Source organism: Myotis brandtii, unplaced genomic scaffold, assembly GCF_000412655.1.
Source record: "Myotis brandtii unplaced genomic scaffold, ASM41265v1 scaffold612, whole genome shotgun sequence".
Taxonomy (NCBI): domain Eukaryota; kingdom Metazoa; phylum Chordata; class Mammalia; order Chiroptera; family Vespertilionidae; genus Myotis; species Myotis brandtii.
In genome coordinates this window covers 363,370-384,619 of record NW_005370328.1, presented here as the reverse complement: position 1 = coordinate 384,619, position 21,250 = coordinate 363,370, and the positions used below count along the sequence as shown (strand labels likewise).

The following is a 21,250-nucleotide window of genomic DNA, read 5'->3' as shown; positions in this document are numbered from 1 at the left end:
ATCAATGATTCTCTCTCATCATTAATGTTTCTGTCTCTCTCCCTCTCCCTTCCTCTCTGAAATCAATAAAAATATATATTTTTTAAAAAGGGCATTCTAACCTGGCTGGGGGCTGTCCGCTCCTGGGACCAGGGAGTCCCCTTGAACCTAGGAGTCACCCTTGGACCTGGGAATCAACCTTGGAATGTGGTCCATTCTCATTCAAGAACTGCCTATTATCATGGAAAGATGAACAACCTGTTGCCCAAACAGTGGAGTCCCACCCCAGCCTGCATTGCCTACCTCTCCATGCCTGTAATCCCTACTCCCCCATGTAATCTTGAGAAGGCTAAAAGGCTGATTCCAATGTAACCCTGATATTTGGGGTGAGGGTGGGGGCAGCAATCTGAATCTGTGCCAGCAAGCCCAGTGTACATTCTTGATAACCTATAATTAAGTGATTACCCCTTTCTCCACAAACTGGTCTTGCAAGACCTATTACCTAAATGCTCACCTTTCACAGAGGCCATAAACCATGACACAGCCCCAGAGGGGGGTTATCAGGGTCTCAAGACCCCCAACACCTGGGGCTTTCTGCAAAGCCCGTGAAAGGTCCTGAAGTCCCATTCCATATTTGGAGGTCAAAGACACCAAAAGGGGTTAAAAAAGGGGTTTCCACCATATTGGTTGGCTCAGAATTTGAGAGGCAACCTTCTCTGAGTCTGCCGGTGTAATAAAGCTGTGTAACTCAACTTCTCTAAGTGTTGCTTGGTTTTTCTCCGGTCTTCTATAACAATCTTTGTCCTATCCTATACATGCAGCTGGCTTACGGGGGACTGCAGAGCAGATTTCTGTGGTTGACCTGCTGCTTTCCCATGCTGCTGGTGTTACTGGAATAAACGCTCAGATATGCTTCAAACCCTGTCTCTGCTGAACTGGCTCACGTAGTGACAGGCAACCGGTACCCACTGGTTGGAGGGTCATCTGTTTCCTGCTCTTAAGTCCTCAGTAACGCGTGTGTGTGTGTGTGTGTGTGTGTGTGTGTGTGTGTGTGTGTAAACACAGAACAAGTCGTGGGCGCACACACCAAGCTCACAGCTGTGGTGACACTGTGGATGCAGGAACTTACCTCATGTTTCCTCCATTTTTTGTTCAAAAGGAGAATGTATTTTCAATAGTTCTTTTTGTACTTGAAAGTAATAGTTGTAAAGAAAGGATTTACTGGACTGGGTGAAAAAAGTGAAAGGGTTAAGAAGTACAGAATCAGAATGATAGTTACAAAATAGTCATGGGGATTAAACAGAATAGGGAATATAGTCAATAATATGGTAATAATTATGTATGGTGCCAGTTTGATACTGATATGGAGGATGTATTTTCATGGTTACAAATTGAACATAATTAAAGCATAGTGATTAATCACAAAAAAAATGTAATTGTATATGTGTTTTCCAATGGTCTTAGGCGACTCCTGTGAAAGGGTCGTTTGACCCCCAAAGGGGTCGCGACCCACAGATTGAGAACTGCTGTTCTAGAAGGTACTGAGGAACTTAATGCTGCCCAAGACAAGACCCGCTGTTTCTAAACACCTATTACTACGCACCTAGGAATGCTTTTCCGTACCTCTGTCCACTCTCCTCTCAGGCTCTCCAGAACAGTCTGGGGTCCCCCCACCTGACACTCTCATATGTCAAAGGCTGTCCTGTCTCCCATGCTCTTGCTCCCTAGGTCAGATGTCTCCAGTCCATTCAACAATCCTTCAAATGATAGTTTTAATCTATCCCAGCTGCCCTTTTCCAGATACACTCCTGTTAGTCAATGTGCCTTTTAAAATGTGATACTCAGAGCTAAGCAAAATGTTCCGGGTGTGGTGTGATGAGGGCTGAGTGCTGGCAGAAGCATGCTCTCAATGTTGCCCATTACAAGGCCATTAATGCACCACAGTAGCTCTTTACAGCTACAGTAAAGTGTCGACTCACGTCAAGATTGTAAACAACAAGTCCCCAGAGTTCCCCATTCTCCAGTTATCTAATGTAAGACATTGCGTGTATTCATTTATCCTTGTCTTGATCCATACAGGATTTAACAGAACTAATTTTCTCATTTTAAATATCATTGCTAAATTTTAACTTTTGAGATCATTTATTTCCATCTCTATCACTCAGTGCATCCAAGTCATCTATCATTGTTGATTTTTGAGAGAATGGGATCAAGAAAATGGATGTCATCAATAAAAAATGACTTGTAAAAAGCATGCCAAAAAAAAAAAATTAGTTCCGAGCTGTGGTACACAAATAGAAACCTGCTTTCAGGAAAGCAAGATATAGCAGTAAGAGTCCTAGTGATAGTGATCTTGTTGCATTTATTAATTAGTTCCAAGAGTTCTAGTTAGGTTGGATTTTCCGGATAGATCATTTTTTTTCCTTCTATCCAATGCATTTTTAAAAATATATTTTTAGCCCTAGCTGGGTTGGCTCAGTGGGTAAAGCGTCCGCCTGTGGACTGAAGGGTCCGGGGTTCGATTCCAGTCAAGGGCATATGCCTGGTTGTGGGCTCGATCCCCAGTAGGACACATGCAGGAGGCGGCCAATCAATGATGCTCTCATCATTGATGTTTCTCTCTCTCTCTCCCTCCCCCTTCCTCTCTGAATCAATAAAAATATATTTAAATATATATATTTATTGATTTCAGAGAGGGAGAGCGAGAGATGGAAACATCAATGATGAGAGAGAATCATTGATCAGCTGCCTCCTGCATACCTCCTACTGGGGACCAAGTCCAAAACCTGGGCATGGTTCATAGGTGCTCAACCACTGAACCACACTGGCTGGGCTCTATCCCATATTTATATCTCTTATATGTCATCTTTTTTCTTGTCTAGGGATTCAGTATAATGTTGAATAAGAGGAATGATAATGTTGAACAAGAACATTTTTGTCTAATTTCTGATTTTAGTGGGAATATTGTTATTTAAGGGAAGGAAGATAAAGAAAAACTGAGAAAGGAAACTGAGAAGGAATTGGTAGAAAAGGGAGGAAAAATATCAGGATGAAGAGAAGAAAATTGCAGGAGGGAGTAGCCAAAGATGTCAAAGCCAAGTCCTCTTCAGGCTCGATTACAGATGCTCTCCGTAAAATGATACTATCTCATGGAGGGAGTTCTGAACTTCAATGCCAAGTGAATCCCTGGAGTAATCTTCTTAAACTATTCAGAATCAAAATTGCTGGATGGAGCCTGTGACCACTTTTGCAAAGCTTCCTAGGTTGATTCTGAGATGCAGTTGGGGTTGGGAATGATTAATTTCAGCCACTTGCTTAATCTAATAACAGAACAATTTATTTAAAAGCAGTTAGATGGGTACTAGACTTACAGGGTTGATCATTTTCTAAGTTTTATAAATGTCTAATCACTATGTTGTACACCTGAAACTAATATAAAATTGTATGTTAACTGTAATTTAAATTAAAAAAATAATAATAAAAGCACTGGACAGAGACCAGCTAGAATGAAATAATTTATTATAAAGAAGCCATTTTTCCATAAATCTGTTTCATCAACATACATAATAACATTTCAGTATGTTCATAACTGGAAATTTTTAAAAATTACTGTGGAAACAAGAATGAGATTCAGGTAACAACTTGTGCTTCTGTGGCCTAAAAAATCTGGCTTATACAATAGGAATGTTGATTAAACAATTGACAAGGATAGTCAATTGGAACAAACTTTTCTTTTACTTCTCCCAATAAAAGGAGGAACAGAAATGTGACAGACAGACTACAGATTCTCCAGATGTTAAAATTGGTCTGGTGGATGAATTAATCACCAAGTTCTTAAAATCTATTTTCTACTCCTAAGTACCTAAAAACAGATCACTGATCAATGCAGAATAAAGTCAAGGGGGAGCTCTGATTACACCCCATTAGTCTTAAACTGTATGATTTTGAGAAGCAAGTCCTCCTCCTAGCTAAGTAAATGAAATGTTCCCTTAAAGAATGAGTGCATGTTTTTAGGTTGTCTGTGGTTTATTGATAATATTGCAGCACAGCAGACAGATTCCAATGGCTCCACGTGGTGTCTTGAAATTCATCCCAACGGGAGGCTGAGTGACCTGCGGGCTGGACAGACTGCCCAAGTCCGCGAGTGTCAGCATTTCCTTAGTGTCAGGATCAACTTCAAGGACATCCTCATCCAAGGCTGAGACTTCGGGAACGTAGTCCTCTCTCCTCCCTCTCCTCCCGCAGCTGTCCCCCTAGCTAAGGCCACCAGACGTGCCTTAGGGGACGAGTGCGTTTTTAACAGATTCGGGAACGCGGCTGGCGTAGTAGTCATGGTTCCTCAGCGAGGCCAGGACCCCAGCGGAGTTCATGTGCTTCACTTCCTTGTCGTACTGAAGGGCATTGCCATGGACATCGGTTAACTTGCCTACAGAAAAAACACAGTACGTTAATGGCCGATTCTACCATAATAGTTCATTATTTGTAAGCGCCTCTTGCTTCCCTGTGCAATAATATCCAATTAACTCTGCAGAAGGAAGATAATGGTTAAGTGTTAATAATTCACTTGAAATTTAAGACTACAGAACAATTTTAACTAACTGAAGGATAAAACATTTTTTCTTCTGATTAAAATCATTTCACTTAGCATTTTCTTTTTTTTAAAAAATATATTTTATTGATTTTTTACAGAGAGGAAGGGAGAGGGATAGAGAGTTAGAAACATCGAAGACAGAGGAACATCGATCAGCTGCCTCCTGCACACCCCCTACTGGGGATGTGCCCGCAACCAAGGTACATGCCCTTGACCGGAATCGAACCTGGGACCCTTCAGTCCGCAGGCCGACGCTCTATCCACTGAGCCAAACCAGTTACGGCTCACTTAGCATTTTCCATTTTTATTTCTCAGCATCAATTCCTTTCTTTTTTCCTGAGTTGATCGCTTTTCCTATTGGTTATACTTCATCATCACTATTCCCATTTTTAAAACTACTTTCTTTATTCTACCATTTAATATTAACACTTTATTTGGTAAGAGTTTAAATGAAGTACGTTCAGAAGATGTAACTATTATATTAGTTTCATTTAATAATTCTAATGAAAATGGATTGTGATGAATTTAACTTCCTTGTCATGTAATGTTAATGAGATGCTGATAAAATAATGTACTCGGAAAAAGGATAAGATAAAAAAATAAAAATAAAGAAAATCAAGGTTTGACCTGATGTCTATTTGAAATTTTAAAATCACCTAACTATGTACATATTTATAATATATTTTTAGTCAGATTTTTAAAATTCTAACTCTATGACCTTTAGCACTAATACAGAGATATTTACCAACATTGGCTTAAAATAAATTAGGTGGTTTTTTCAAGAAAAAAAAACCCTAGCCCTTGCTGATTTGTCTCAGTGGATAGAGCGTCGGCCTATGGACTGAAGGGTCTCAGGTTCGATTCCCATCAAGGGCATATGCCCTGGTTGTGGGCTCAATCCTCCTTAGGGGGTGTGCAGGAAGCAGCCAATCAAAGCGGCCTATGGCATCACTGATGTCTCTCTCTCTCTCTCTCTCACTCTCCCTTCCTCTCAGAAATCAGTAAAAATAAATTTTTAAAAAGCCCTAAAAGCATTAAAGCCATAAATTAATAAGGGCTTAATTAAATTAACTACATGCAGATCAAGGTCCAAAAAAGCAAACTATATGTAAAGAAAAATGAACTGGCTGAAAATCTTATTTTCTCGCCTATGAAATGTGGGGGTTTGAACAGATAATCGCTAACTTTCCTTCTAGCTCTTATGTCCTGAGAGTCTAGGTAAAGTGGCATTACTGCAAAAACTATAATCCCCGCTAATAAAACGGACTCACCTCCCACAGCGTGTAGAATAACTTCCGGAGCACAAGTGTCCCACTTCTTACAACCAGGACTTGCAAACACGTAAGCGGAGGCTTTGCCTTCAATCAGCTGAATGATCTGTAAAGTGAACGATGATAATTATCCCTCGACCATGACATGAATGAGGTACAGATAAGAGAGGATTGCTCGTTTCTATGAAATACATTTCAACTCCTCTGTTAGACTCCACTTAGGTGAAAGCCTTTAACAGGTTTAAATGACAAGACTATTATGAAGAAACATACAGAATACATGCATCATAATATCCAAGGGGGAAAAGTTGTCAATAAGCTACAAGAAGGGTGAATGAACAGTCTCCATATTTCAAGTTAGAGAAAATAGTTTTCTTTTTTATGTTTGTTTTTCTTTCTTACTGACTGTAAAAGCAATATATATATATATGTGTGTGTGTGTGTGTGTGTGTATATATATATGTATATATGTAGTTCCAAAAATGTACACACACACTTTGAATAATTATAAAGGCAGTGTTTATTAAAATACATTTCATTTTCAAAATTGAAGTATCAGCTGTTAAAGTGTGTATACATTTTTTTGGGGGGGGGGCACCCTGTATTTACTGTAGAAAAATTAAGTTATTTAATGTTATAAACAATTGACCATTATTATACAAGGGATAGAGAAGCATCAACTAGTACAATAATGTGTCAATTGTAATAGCTCCTAAGAGATGTGAGATGCTGACTAGTCAATCTAACAAGTAGTTAGTTACTTGTCTTTGGGGTCATATCCATTATTAGTTGCACTGCCTAAATATGAATTTTTAAACAGTCATCTTACTGATTCTTGTAATACTTTCATAAAACTGAGGCCACTGATAGAACTTGCATGACACAAAACTCTGGAAGCTTCTGTAAAGTGTGGTGAGGGATGATGGGGCACTGACAGTGAGATGGACAGGAGATATTAGGGAAGAATTAAGATCTATAGCTGGGTCTGGCTGGCCTGGCTCAGTGGTTGAGTGTAGACCTATGATCCAGGAGGTCATGGTTTGATTCCTGGTCATCCCACTAGGGGGCGTGCAGGAGGCAGCCAATCAATGATTTTCTCTCATTCATGTTTCTATCTCTCTCTCTCTCCCTTCCTCTCAAAATCAATAATATATGTATTACCTATAGTTAGGACTAATTGATAGGACCTGAGCAAAGGAGTCTAGGATGACTTTTACATATCCAGCTGGAACAATTGGGAAAAGGGAGAGGAACACATCTGGGACAGGCAGAAAGGAGGTGTGTTTCAATCCCAATCGGGCATGCTGAATGAGAGCCTGAAAGATGTCATCATGATGGTATCCGGGGGGCAATTACATGAGAAGAGACGCAGATCACACTGTTCCATTTCACAATTTCCTCAGGAGGATGGGAGCCTGGAGGAAATCATGGGGAAGTATCCAGGGAGAGGGGGGCGGGGGCGGGCTAGGAAGAGAGGGCTAGGAAATAATCCAAGAGGGTCCCTGAGAAAAAAAAGGTTGGCAAGAGGCACGGGATCTTATCCTAACAACATTTTTTTTTAAAAATGTATTTTATTGATTTTTGACAGAGAGGAAGGGAGAGGGATAGAGAGTTAGAAACATCGATGAAAGAGAAACACCGACCAGCTGCCTCCTGCACACTCCCTACTGGGGATGTGCCCGCAACCAAGGTACATGCCCTTGACCGGAATCGAACCTGGGACCTTTCAGTCCGCAGGCCGATGCTCTATCCACTGAGCCAAACCGGTTTGGCTCCTAACAACATTTTATGTAAGTTTTTTTTTTTAGTTAAGCCTCACCTGAGGATATTTTTTTCCATTGCTTTTCAAAGAGAGTGGAAGGGGGGGAAGGAGGGAGGAAGAAACATCTAGGTGAGAGAGACACATTGATTGGTTGCCTCTCACACATGCTTCAAGGGGGTGGGGGGGAAGCAAACCCCCTCTGGTGGCCGGCCTATGCTCTAACCACTGAGCAACACCAGCCAGTTGACATATTTTCTCTGCACTGTCTTCACAAGAGATTTGAACCTTCACATTTAAAAAAAAAATTCAAAAAGGTTGCTGAAATGTGCTTTGAATGGCAAATTACAATCTTTAATCTCTCCTCCCAAACTCCTCTTTGACATTTAGTTGAAAGCTCAGTGTTCCCTTCAGTGATTCAACTGCATTCCGAGGGGGTGGCGGACTGTTTCGTACCTTATTTCCCGCCCCGCCCACTCGCAGCACGTCGTCGGGGTTCATGGCGGTGACGCAGTCGGTGACCAGCTTGTTGCTGTGGGACCGGGTGGTGGTGATGATGTGCTTCCCAGCAGGCACTTCTTTCAGCTGGAACCCGAAGGCACCCAAACCTAGAACTCCCCAGATGGTCCTTCCCAGCGCAGCACCCGGCCCTGCCTGTGGAAACAGGAAACACCAGTACAGCCTGTGATTAGTGGGAGAACATGTCAGCTCAGAACAAATAGAACACTGAGCTGTCATAGCATCCTAACTGTTAGATCATAAAAACATGATGATGCTATAGAGTAAGAAGACAGTAACATCGACAGAGACATTTTCCCTAGGGAATCAGCGGGTTGTTCTCACTGCTGTTTTGGTTGATAATTGGGTTTCAAAGGTACTGAAGGGAACGTCTGGTTATTCCCTGGAGTCCTCGGGAGAGGAGAGAGGCTAATTCCTGCTGCTCTCTGAATCATCGAATAAACTCATTATTGTATTTGAAATAGCTCTTTGCAAAGGGCACTGAAGTCCCCGGGAAATGAAACGCCATGTACTGATTAGTACTTTTCAATATCCGAGAAGCAGGCAGGATCCTGTCGACATGGGCCTAGGCCAGGGGTGGGCAAACTTTTTGACTCGAGGGCCACAATGGGTTCTTAAACTGGACCGGAGGGCCGGAACAAAAGCATGGATGGAGTGTTTGTGTGAACTAATATAAATTCAAAGTAAACATCATTACATAAAAGGGTACGGTCTTTTTTTTTTTTAGTTTTATTCATTTCAAACGGGCCGTAGTTTGCCCACGGCTGGCCTAGGCAGTGGTGATAATGCATTTTGCTGCTATAGAGACAGAACAGCTGAACAGGCCCATACCAAAGAGCAGCCTGGATAATGGAGGCCAAGGTCACAGACTTCACTGGCAATGGTGGTAGTGAAATGACAGTGTGACACAGCCTTAGAATCTGTATTTGCCTTTGCAGAGCTCGAAGCATTTTCCACCACATCGTTTATGACCACGCACTTCATGTAGAAAAACATAACTGGTACTGCATGCCAAGTAAAACTGATGCATAAAATGATTAATGCAAAGACATCAAAAAGACCATTATTTAACACTAGAGGCCCGATGCACGAAATTCATGCAAGTTCGTCTGGAAGGTCGTTCGGCTGTCCGGTCTAATTAGCATATTAATGCTTTTATTATTATAGATAATAGACATAGTAGTATATGGTAGGCATACAGACATAAGTATGTTACTGAATACTGGACACATACTAAGTGCTTTACATGTAGTATCTCATTTAATCTCCCAAACAACCCCACGAAGTAGGTGTTATCATCCTTACTTTATAGATGAGAAAAAAAGAGATTGGAACCATTAGATAACCTGACCAAGGACTCTAGGAAGATCATAAACAAACTGAGGCTCTTCTGGGTTCAAAGCCGACAGTCCTCAGCATTAGGCTGGACTGCCTCAGTTTACTTGCGAAAAGCTTTCAAACACAGCACCCTGTGTGTCCTGCAGCAGGACCCTGAGGTGGTAGGATGGTGGTGGAGGAGTGCCCCTGGGGCCGACACCCGTGGGAGGGAGGGAAGGCAGCACGAGTGGACAGAGGAGGAAGCTGAGCTGTGACACAGACCCGATAACAGCCTCCACTGACCCTATGGGAGCTCTGGAGCTAGACTGGCCCTTCAGGGTTGTACCAACTGGGGTGCAACGCCAGGCCTTCGTCCTGCACTCATCAGTCACCGGAAGTGCACTGCCTTGGGAAGGAGCGTGCCACTGGGCGAGGCAGCTCTTTGCAGGTGAGCGATCCCCGAGGATGCCGACAGTATCATGCCCTGCAATCCCTGGAGGCTGCCTGCCGGTATCATGCCCTGCAAATGGGGCACCAAAGGCACCGAAGGGCCAGCACTGGGGACTGTCTGCCCCTGGAGCCTGCACTACCGGAGAGGCTGGGGCCTGACACGCCGATGGGCTCAGCGGTGGCTCTGAGGGCTCAGTGGGCCTCAGATTTTTTTAAAAATATTTTTTATTGATTTTTTACAGAGAGGAAGGGAGAGGGATAGAGAGTTAGAAACATCGATGAGAGAGAAACATCGATGTAGGGGATGTGCAGGAGGCAGCCGATCAATGATTCTCTTCCATCAACGATGTTTTTATCTCTCTCTCCCTCTTCCTTCTTCTCTGAAATCAATAAAAATATATTTAAAACACAAATAATGGGCACGAGTATTCTGGGCCTGAAAATGAAACGACGCTCTATCCATTGAGCCAAACCAGTTAGGGCCAGTGGGCCTCAGATTGACTGCTGAGAGGAATTATCAAGAAGCCGACTTACTTAGCTTTTGTTATTCTGAAGCAGAAAGGAAAGCAATACAAATAGTGGACATGAGCCTGGCCAGTGTGGCTCAGTGGTTGATGTCACGGTTCAATTCCTGGCCAGGGCACATGTCCGGATTGCAGGCTCGATCCCCAGTAGGGGTGTGCAGGAGGCAGCCGATCAATGATTCTCTCCCATCAATGATGTTTCTATCTCTCTCTCCCTCTTCCTTCTTCTCTGAAATCAATAAAAATATATTTAAAACACAAATAATGGGCACGAGTATTCTGGGCCTGAAAATGAAAATTCTGGGCCACATAAATGAATATGGAGGCAAAGAGTCCGGGACCATGGAATCCGGCATCTGGTGGGCAGGGCCATGCAGGCCCATGAGGCGGCCAGCCAGCTTCCTCTGTGCTCCTGGTCGCCGTCTCCTCACTGTCTCTCTCCCTCAAAGGCTCCCCACCAACTTTCTGGGGGCAATGAGGCCACTCGTTTCACCTTACCTGATGTTTCTATCTCTCTCTCCCTCTTCCTTCTTTTCTGAAATCAATAGAAATATATTTAAAACACAAATAATGGGCACGATTATTCTGGGCCTATAAATGAATATTCTGGGCCACATAAATGAATATGGAGGCAAAGAGTCTGGGACCATGGAATCCGGCATCTGGTGGGCAGGACCATGCAGGCCCATGAGGCAGCCAGCCAGCTTCCTCTGTGCTCCTGGTCGCCATCTCCTCACTGTCTCTCTCCCTCAAAGGCTCCCACCAACTTTCTGGGGGCAATGAGGCTACTCGTTTCACCTCACTGATGAGTTAAATTAAATCTCAGAATGGCTAAGAAGCTAGCGCCCATATAAAGATGCACTGGGTTTCTTTGCACTAAGCCAAGTGTTTCCTTCAACTGCCTACCAGCTTCGGTATCTGTTAGAAGCTATAACGGAGTTTTAACTGTTAAAGGTCTTTCATCCGGCTCAAAAGAGCAATGTAGAGGAATCGGTAAGAGGCTGGACTGGGGTTTGAATCCCAGACGTGCCATCGACAAACTGGGTGACCCAGGGAAGTTACTTGCTTTGGTTTCTCTCTCTTTAAAACAGGGACAAGGGCCCTAGCCAGTTTGGCTCAGTGGAAAGAGCATCAGCCCGAGGACTGAAGGGTCCCGGGTTCGATTCCAGTCAAGGGCATATGCCCAGGGTGCGAGCTCGATCCCTAGTAGGGGGTGTGTAGGAGGCAGCTGGTTGGTGGTTCTACCTCATCATTGAGGTTTCTATCTCTCTCTCCCTCTCCCTTCCTCTCTGAAAGCAATACAAATATTTTAAAAATAAAACAGGGACAAGGTGAAAGGATGATGGTGAGCATTAAATGAGATAATGCATGTGAACCCCTTGAGGCCGGTAGGATGTGACAAGTTCTTGATACTATATTTGAGCTATTATGGTGATGATGATGATGATGGTGATGATGACTGAAAGTTGAATATTCAGCCTTGCATACCATCAACAGAGCTGAGCAACCTTCTCCTTGTTGCAACATATTTCAAGGCACAAGCAAGAGGGAAGGAAGAACGGATAACGAGAGTATACAGAAGGGAATGTGGTGAAGGGACAGGCGACGAAGGGGAGAAACAGGACAGGAGGAGATGAGCGGCTGCGTGGGCTCGACGAGGACTGGCTGGCAACACAGGTTTCCTACCTCTTTGCTGCCAACTAGTGGAGCCAAAAACCTAGCTATTCTTCTCACCTTTGCTTCCTTCCTGTGTTCCCTTAACTTCTGCTTTTCATTGTTCTGTGGAAAATGAATACAAGTTTTCTAATCTCAGAAGGGATGGAAGGGATGGATATTATTCACAACTTCTAAGCACTCAGATCCTTTTTGGATGAAAGGTGCCATGCATTACAATGTGTTCTAGGAATAAAAATGTCTCCCTTTCAAGTAACAGTGTTAACTTAAAGTTTCCATAGCGGCCACAAATTTGTATCTGTATACATAAACACATAAACATTAAAGTCACAGTAAAATACTTAGTGGATACTTAATATGAGAAACTTTACCAATAATGCATATTCGAAATAAATGAGAAACTTTACCAATAATGCATAACTAGTTTTTCGAAATAATCCTAAGAAGAACATGATTATAAATAGTTATTATCATACAAATGGCAGAATATAACAAAACTATTAGAGGTAGAGGTTACGCTTGCTCTTAACTCAAATTGGAAATTCAGAAGGAATAATCCTCACTCTGGTTACTTGGTTTCTCCAACGTTCTATCAAGGTCAGACTCATGTCAATACCTGAAGTAATAATCTCAATCGTTTCCTTTAACTTTAATGTGATCTAATGATCTATTCCTGCTTTGGATTCACATTAATCTCCTGCTTCTAAGGAAGACAACTTCTTGGGAGCAGAGTAGAAAGCCCAACCCTATTAGAGAGAAAGTAAGAGAAAGGGTGCAGGAGCGTACTTAGTTCTGCTTCAACGCTGACTCTAGTTTAGGCGCGAGGCAGTGTTACCTGGAAAACAACATGGCTAGCATCTTTCTCGGTTCGAATGGCTCACTTCTTCAATGTGCTTGAAGGACCACCTGTAAATCAGGTGTCTCAATGACCAGGCTAATCCAGAACCACATCAGTAATCCCCAAACGTCTGCATTTGAATGTTAAGGCCTGCGCTGCGTGTATTACATATGCATCGCTGGTACCAATGCCCCCCAAAGCTCTGATTCCACAGGTCTGGGGTGTATTTTGAAAAGATGAATGCAATCGAGCTAGAAACCACCAGACTAGATAATATCAGGGATACCTGGAAAACAACATGGCTAGCATCTTTCTCGGTTCGAATGGCTCACTTCTTCAATGTGCTTGAAGGACCACCTGTAAATCAGGTGTCTCAATGACCAGGCTAATCCAGAACCACATCAGTAATCCCCAAACGTCTGCATTTGAATGTTAAGGCCTGCGCTGCGTGTATTACGTATGCATCCCTGGTACCAATGCCCCCCGAAGCTCTGATTCCACAGGTCTGGGGCGTATTTTGAAAAGATGAATGCACGTGCAACCGAGCTAGAAACCACCAGACTAGATAATATCAGGGACCATATAACACTATAATTATTGATCTAATAAAATATTTGTGTGTGGCTCCCCTGCCACCTCCCTGCCGGTGGGGGCCGCCATATGTGGACAACATCGACGTGCTCACCGCCTCAGCCCAGCTCTCATGTCTGCGTGAGAGAGGAGGACAGCACAGCCAGGTGCACGGCGAGGCCTCCATCCGCACTGGTCACTGGCCAGAGTCCTCTGTTCCTTGACCCCTGGACCCCCCCATAGCCTGCTCGAGTGGCCCTGTTTCCTGGCATCTGGCTTCCCACAGAAGAAGTGATTCAAGTGGGAAAGAAATGTGAGCAGGTGCCATTGAGGCTGGGAGATGCTGAAACGTGGCTTGTCTGTTGCAACCTTGGGAATCAGGAGACTGAATCTAAAGATAATACGGAGGGAAACCCAGAAGATTCCAAGAAGTCTAGGGGATGACTCCTCAGACACCACACACCACGGCGAGAGTCCTGTGAAAACTGCCCTCCAGAGACCAAATCATTAACTCCCTTTACCTGATTCTAGACTTGTTGGGTTCCTCTCCCTTTGCACGAAAAGACCCCTTTTCAACTCCTTCAAAACCTTCATCTGCCTGGGAGAAGCGGGTCGGGCTTTCCCCTGCCTTTACCTGATTCTAGACTTGTTGGGTTCCTCTCCCTAACTCCTTCAAAACCTTCATCTGCCTGGGGGAAGGGGGTCGGGCTTTCCCCCTCTCGTCTGGCTGCCTCTTGAAATAAACTCTGTCCTTGTTGCATTAAAAAAAACAACTGTATCAGTTACAGTCCTACCTGGTAGTTGTAATACGGCTGGTTAATAACTCCCGCTATGGCTTTCCCTTCATAAGCAATTCCAATCAGGACTGTTACATTGTCAAGAAGACCTAGAGAGAAGAAATGAGTATCGATTATGATGTAACTTTTTCATGTCATGACTCGTCATCAGCACGTGAATTGCTGTGGCTTATTTTTGCAGTAAAGGTATGGAATCCACAGTGATTCATCCATGATCAATCCAACTTCTGGCAAAATGCACAAATTATAAGAGAGCTGGCCAGAGAGAGAAGAGGGGTCTAGGGCCACGTCACTGGATTGCCACACCTGGTCTCATTAGTACACTCTGAAAACCAATTAAATTGACCGGCCCTAATTCCACAGCCATATCATTGGATCCCTGTGCCCCCTCTGCCACCATCCAGCTCACTCCTGCCTGCTGGAGTCACTTTTATAATACAGGTTCTCAAGCCCTTTCCCAGAACCAGTGAATCAGAATCTCCAGAGGTGGGGGAAGTAGGGGAGGTGGGGATGTAGACAAGCTGTGCAGGTGCTGTGTGTACCCTAAAGCTGTCCAGAGCCTCCCTGTTCCACAGTGGAGATGTCTTCAGTGCACACACATACATACACACGCACACACATGCACACGTGCTCACACACGCACACACACACTCCGCAGGACTCGCTCATTGCAGATACGTCTCCTCCAAGGACAGAGAAGGAGTTTTCTCTAGTAATTATGAGAAATTTTCTTTTCTCAAGCCATGCAGCTGAGAACCAACGTAAGAAAAACTAGGGAGCTCTTTAGTTCAGAAATAAAACTCAAAGCTTACGTTACGCTCGTAAAATCTAAAACTTGGGCTCTGAGCCTGGTCTTGCTTACGTTCATGTTGCCCATTTTGTGTTAATTTGCTGCTTTGTTCTCTTTCTCATTTTCAATAATTTCAGAAGAGAGAAATATTGCACGGTGTTTCCAAACCCATCTTTAAAGGTGAGGCAGAACAGAAAGACAGTGAGGGGACAGTGTATGGGGGGGTGGGGAGGGGGGAGGGCCAGTGGAGGAACAAGGGCAGTACGGTTGTGCTTCTCTTTGGGGCTCTACACCAACAAAGCTGGGGTTCAGTGTGGTAACACTGGTTCAATGCTAGTTATTCTCACGTAAGGCCATTAGAATTGTGGGGCTGGTAGACTGTGTGTGTGTGTGTGTGTGTGTGTGTGTGTGTGGGGAGTGGGGGGTGTTCTAGAAGGAGATGAATTTTCTCTGTATCTTGTGACAATCACTGCTGTATAACCACAGTTAGCTAGGATGGGCACAAACACAGCTTTAGGACACACACATAAAAAATAAGACCGGCTTTTCACACAACATAAGAAACAGTAAAGGTTTACACTCAACATCACAGGCTAGTCCTCCTGCTTCCAATACAAACAGGAAAGAGGTACCAACCTTCAGTGTACTCCTTGGTGCCATCCAGAGGGTCGACCCAGACCACGAGCTAAAAGATACCAGGAAATATCCAGATTAAATCTCCAAAACATATATATATGTAAAAAAAAAAAAAAAAAAAGATTTAAATAGACTAACCAAAACAACTCCCTTTTTATTTCAGTTCTGAAATTGTATTATGGATGGCTTGCGCCAGTGTCATGTAACAGTAAAAAGAAACGTATTGTTTTGCAGTCATGGAAAAGGTCCCTTTCAGTTGGAGAAAAGTCCAACCTAAGAATTTTAAAAATGAAGTGCTTCCCAGGTGAAAGCTGACTGTCAGCTGCAACTGGACACAATGCCGGGTACACACTGAGCTCTAGATGGTGAGACGGGGAAACGCCACAGTGGCACCAAAGTGCGCTGATTTTAAAAAATGACAACGTGACCGACATAAGGTCACCGTCTGCATATGACAAATAAAAATCCAGTTTATAGAACTGATGGCAGACAGAAAAAGGAGTCCCTTCTACTTAGGACTGTTGACCTGATTCAGGCCAGGTGGCCACGAACCGCTAGAACTGGAACACGATGGGACTTTGCCAGCGAGGGCTTCTTCTGATGAAAGACAGGTCTCGTTTCCTTTGCATCCTTCAGACCCCAGAGCAAGGTGCCTTACTCACGGTGAGTATTCAATGAGTGTGTGTTAGACAAATTAAAAGTAGAAAGATGAACAGAGAGCTGAGCAATGATGTGGAACATACATCTTCCTCTTTAATCGTGCTGTACTGTGACGGGCATGGCTTCCGGAGGATTTCTTCCCACTGACCATCTTCAATCAGCTCCTGATCCACTTCCTCAGAAGGCAGGTCCTGCAGCAGAGAACACTGGTCACTCACGCGGCCGAGTGTCCACCGAGCACTTCGGTGTCAGTGACGGAAGAAATCTCAGCATCCGTTTTCACTATTCCTACCATTTAGGTTCAGTGCTTTAAAGCAAACGGAGTAAAACTGCAAACATGACCAGATAGGGCTCATCAAAGCTGGCTACAGAGCGGAAACCGGTTTGGCTCAGTGGATAGAGCGTCGGCCTGCGGACTGAAGGGTCCCAGGTTCGATTCCGGTCAAGGGCATGTACCTGGGTTGCGGGCACATCCCCGGTGGGGGATGTGCAGGAGGCAGCTGATCGATGTTTCTCTCTCATTGATGTTTCTAACTCTCTATCTCTCTCCCTTCCTCTCTGTAAAAAAATCAATAAAATATATTTAAAAAAAAAAAAAAAGCTGGCTACAGAGAGTCCCAACTTCATTAGGCTGAATAGTGAGAAGGAAAAGAATTTTTACGTACTATAAACTTTTCAACATAAGTGGTTCTGACATCAGCTACTGCTCTCTCAATTACATGAGACATCATTCTTTCACTTTCCCAGCGTTAGGGTGTTTGGCTAAGTATGTAAGTAAGCCTAATTAGAAAAACAGACACCCTGCAGGCATGGCTCAGTGGTTGAGTGTCACCCTATGAATCAGGAGGTCGTGTTCGATTCTTGGTCAGGGCACATGCCCAGGGATGAGGGCTTGGTCCCCAGTATGGGGCATGCAGGAGGCAGCCCAACATGATTCTCTCTCATCATTGATGTTTCTCTCTCTCTCCCTCTCCCTTCCTCTCTAAAATCAATAAAATATGTTTTGAAAAAACAGAAACAAAACCCATTTTATTCTAAACTTCTAGAACTCTGCCCATCTTTTAATTCAGATGCTGAATATTATAACAAAAACCACATCTTTGATGGTCAAGAATTGAGACATCTGGCCTAGAAATGGACCAAAATATTTCATAATCAAACATTTCCTTCAAGTCTTAAGGAATATACTTATTTTTGCATTAAAATGGTAGATATAATGCTTGAGATCATAATAGTGGTATATAAATCACTAAAGTGGCAACTGTACACCCATACGGTAAACAGGCATTTAAATACATACATAGCCCTGCCAACTCTCACCTCTTCCCCTATGATGGTTAGTTTGGGGAATTTCCGTGCCAGGGAGGAGCAGATGCTCATTTGTGCCAGTCGGTCGGCTTTGGTCTGCAGGTCCGTTGGACTGGTCTGCAACAGAGAGGCAAGCGTTAGCAGAGCTCATATGCAAGGTCGTCCTCTGATGCCTAAGACATGAGCGTCTGTATCATTTAAATGACCCTGTCTATTGTTAGATTCATGGGACTTAACATCAAACGATCAACTATTTCCTTGGCTTGGTTTTTCTCAGGGGATTCATCATGGTAAAACTTTGGAGAGGAGCTTTCAAATTATAAGAAGATGTTCTTCCCAGTTCAGAAATTGCTTTCATGCCTGGCCAGTATGGCTCTGTTGGTTGAGTGTCATCCCATGTATGAGGAGGTAGAAGTTGGATTCCTGTTCAGGGCACATGCCAGGATTGTGGGCTTGATCCCCAGTAAGGGGCGTGGGGAGCTCATCAATGTTTCTCTCTATTGAGGTTTCTCTCTCTCTCCCTCTCCCTTCCTCTCTCTGATCTTCGGCAATGATCATGAAATCAATAAAAACGTATTTTACAAAAAGGAAAGAAATTGCTTTCATAAGATCTCTACATCAATTTTTTTGCTTAAACAGGTCAAGAGATAGAAAATTCATAACTTCTTCAAGGCAGTCAAAGCTAAAAAAACCCTGTATCTTTAGTTACTTGAGAGGTATTCTTTATATGGATTCTTCCAGAACGTTCACCCACTAATCCGAATCCTAGTAATTCAAGGGGTCCCCAGGGCACTTCCTCACTGTAAAGAAAAAAATCCCTATTTCTGAAATATAATAATGAACAACCATAATATTTAATATGCTGCTCACCTATGGCACCCTCACTCCATCCAGAGAATCATGCTAGTGAAAGACAGTGGAAAATCTCAGAACTGACAGCCACAACCTCCTTTGTTAGTTTCCCTCAGAGAATGATGACTTGCTCTCATTTACACATGCCTGGTTAGGTGAATTCACAGATGATATGAATTTACGTACACAGTGGAATTTTTATGATGCTTTGTAATGAGTTCGGCAATGATCATGAAAATCAGCCTCTTTAAGGCACACTGCGGTCTGCTGCTTATCTCGATGCCAAGTGCTACTCTGCTCCAATGTGGTGCCACCAGGCAGAGATCTCTGTTTCATTCCCTAAAGAGTGATGTCTGGCGCACAGTAGGTACTCTACAAGTATCTGCTGAATGATCCCTCTGAAGAGAATTGTTGAACTGGAAGACGACATGTATCAATGAAGTTCAGAGACCACCAGAGAAAAACACACATTGGCAGCCATTTAACTCTATGAGAAAGCTATTCCTACTCTTTTCTTCCCTAGCGCAAATATTTCCTGCTCTTCCTACTGGTAGAGTGTCAGACCTCACCATTCTGCAGTCTCCAAAGGGGAGTCATTGATTATTCCAGCTATTAAAGTCTGTCCAGATTACTACATCCTTGAGCCAAACCTCAAGGAACAAAAACGAAGTCGGTATGAAATAAGATGAGATTTCCCGGTACCTTCTCCACGATTCCCAGGTCTCCTTCAGCGATAACACGTCTGACTATGGTTCCTGCCTTCTGAGCTATTGAATATGCTGAGGCTACCAACCGCATCAGCACCGTGTGACCGGAAGCCATGGTCAGCCCTAAAGGGAAAGGGAGAGAAAGGTTTTGTTACTTTCAGAGCCAACCACTGGCTTTTCTTTACTTGAATTCAATTCTGCACATATATATTGCGTGCTTACTTGGGACTGCCCCGTTTAACCATAGAGATCATTAAGAGAGACTTGGAAAAACCCCCATTTCAGTAATAGCTCTCAATAAACTCTAAGTCTTCTCTCTCTGCAGATGGGACATGTGGCGGCAACAGGTCCCAGCCGATTGAGCACGCAAGAAAGCTTTATGCACGAGGTGTGTGATGTGCAAAGACTGTGGTGCGCGCTTCCGGAGCTGAAAATACATAACATCTTCCTTGAAGAGCTGATATTGTGGTGCATTGGGAATAAAATATTGAACCCTCAGGTCCATAGCATAGACCTGGTGCCAAGACAGGTGTGAATAGCATAAGGGATGTGGAGATACAGGGTGCCCCCCAAAAATGTATACCCACTTTGAATAATTATAAAGGCAGTAGTATTATTAAAATGCATTTCATTTTCAAAATGAAATAGAATCTACAGACATAGTGTGCATACATTTTTGGGGGGACACCCTGTATGTGCGGAGTAATTAAAAAGGGGAGGGCCCTAGCTGGTTTGCAGGGCCAGCTAGGATGGAGCGTCGACCTGCGGACTGCGGGGTCCCGGGCTCGATTCCGGTCAAGGGCACATGCCCAGGTTGCGGGCTCGATCCTCAGTGGGGAGCGTGCAGAAGGCAGCTAATCGATGATTCTCTCATCATCGATGTTTCTATCTCTCTCTCCCTCTCCCTCCCTCTCTGAAATTAATAAAAAATATATTAAAATATAAAAAATAAATAAAAATGTTTATTAAAAAATAAAAAATAAAAAGGGGAGGGATTGCATGTGATGACAATTAGTTTCTGGAAAATCGGCGAGTATTGCTTTAGAGATGAAGTGAAATTTCACCTGCTGATTATTTACCAGCATCCTCATCAGTAGCCACACAGAGAGAATAGCAGCGTAACTAACTGGAGTGAAGACCAATCGTGTAGAGAAGTAATGCGTGTCTGAGTCGTTTCTGGCCCCGGTAGAAAAATAGGGAGAAAACAGCCTTTAGGATCAAATATGTTCATCTTTGAAGATACAGATTCGAATCCTGAAATTTTAGTGACTGAGGCTGATTCCCTTCAGGACGGAAGGACTGACTTCCTTGGCTGCCGAGTGCCCCCAATGGGTAGCCTTTAGCTGCCACCTCTCTGTGGGAATGCATCTGCTAAGAGCCACTTCACCTGGAATGGGTTGACAAGGGGGTGAAGGGCCTCTCTCACTCGGACTGGGCCATCCCAGCTTCCGAATGCGCTGCATGGTCACTGAGGCCTTAGGGGAGACGGCATCACGGCTCAAGGTCTCCCCTCTCCCTGTGTATTCCTACCTCCTTCCCTTCCCTCCCATAAGTGATCCCAAGAACACTCCCCAACAGACCGCCTGTGCTTTCTCTCTGTCTCAGAGAACTTACGGAGAACCAACCTATCACAAAAAGTCTCCCCGCTCTAACCAAATCGTCAACATTATTTCAGTGTAAGAAGGGAACACAATTAGGCACGATAGACCTCAATTCAGCAATAGTCACCATTCCACCACCAATTTCTGACCGTATATTTGATTTGATGTGCCTTTTAGCCTCTTTTTTAAAAAATATATTTATTGATTTTTTACAGAGAGGAAGGGAAAGGAATAGAGAGTTAGAAACATCGATGGGAGAGAAACATCGATCAGCTGCCTCCTATACACCCCCTACTGGGGATGTGCCCGAAACCAAGGTACATGCCCTTGACTGGAATCGAACCTGGGGCCCTTCAGTCCGCAGGCTGACGCTCTATCCACTGAGCCAAACCGGTCAGGGCCTTTTA

The 21,250-nt window shown here is 43.7% G+C and overlaps 1 protein-coding gene across 7 annotated transcripts in view; it reads right to left on the bottom strand.

The window, feature by feature from the left end:
* Positions 1-3,481: 3,481 nt before the first annotated feature.
* The window catches only part of BPNT1 (3'(2'), 5'-bisphosphate nucleotidase 1), a 23,785-nt gene continuing 6,016 nt past the window's right edge, over positions 3,482-21,250 (bottom strand). For 4 of the 7 annotated variants that reach the window (XM_005879881.2, XM_005879878.2, XM_005879877.2 and 1 more), the window contains exons 2-10: positions 19,238-19,365; positions 17,696-17,800; positions 16,459-16,566; positions 15,716-15,764; positions 14,287-14,378; positions 12,097-12,189; positions 8,057-8,254; positions 5,842-5,947; positions 3,482-4,405 (exon numbers count right to left, since the gene is read on the bottom strand). In XM_005879881.2, the coding sequence (XP_005879943.1) occupies positions 4,257-4,405; positions 5,842-5,947; positions 8,057-8,254; positions 12,097-12,189; positions 14,287-14,378; positions 15,716-15,764; positions 16,459-16,566; positions 17,696-17,800; positions 19,238-19,357 (1,020 nt within the window). In that variant the 5' untranslated portion in view covers positions 19,358-19,365 and the 3' untranslated portion in view covers positions 3,482-4,256. Of the gene's footprint in view, positions 4,406-5,841; positions 5,948-8,056; positions 8,255-12,096; positions 12,190-14,286; positions 14,379-15,715; positions 15,765-16,458; positions 16,567-17,695; positions 17,801-19,237; positions 19,366-20,306; positions 20,393-21,250 lie in introns of those variants that run through there. The other 3 variants (XM_005879880.2, XM_005879882.2, XM_005879883.2) reach the window with 3 other exon arrangements.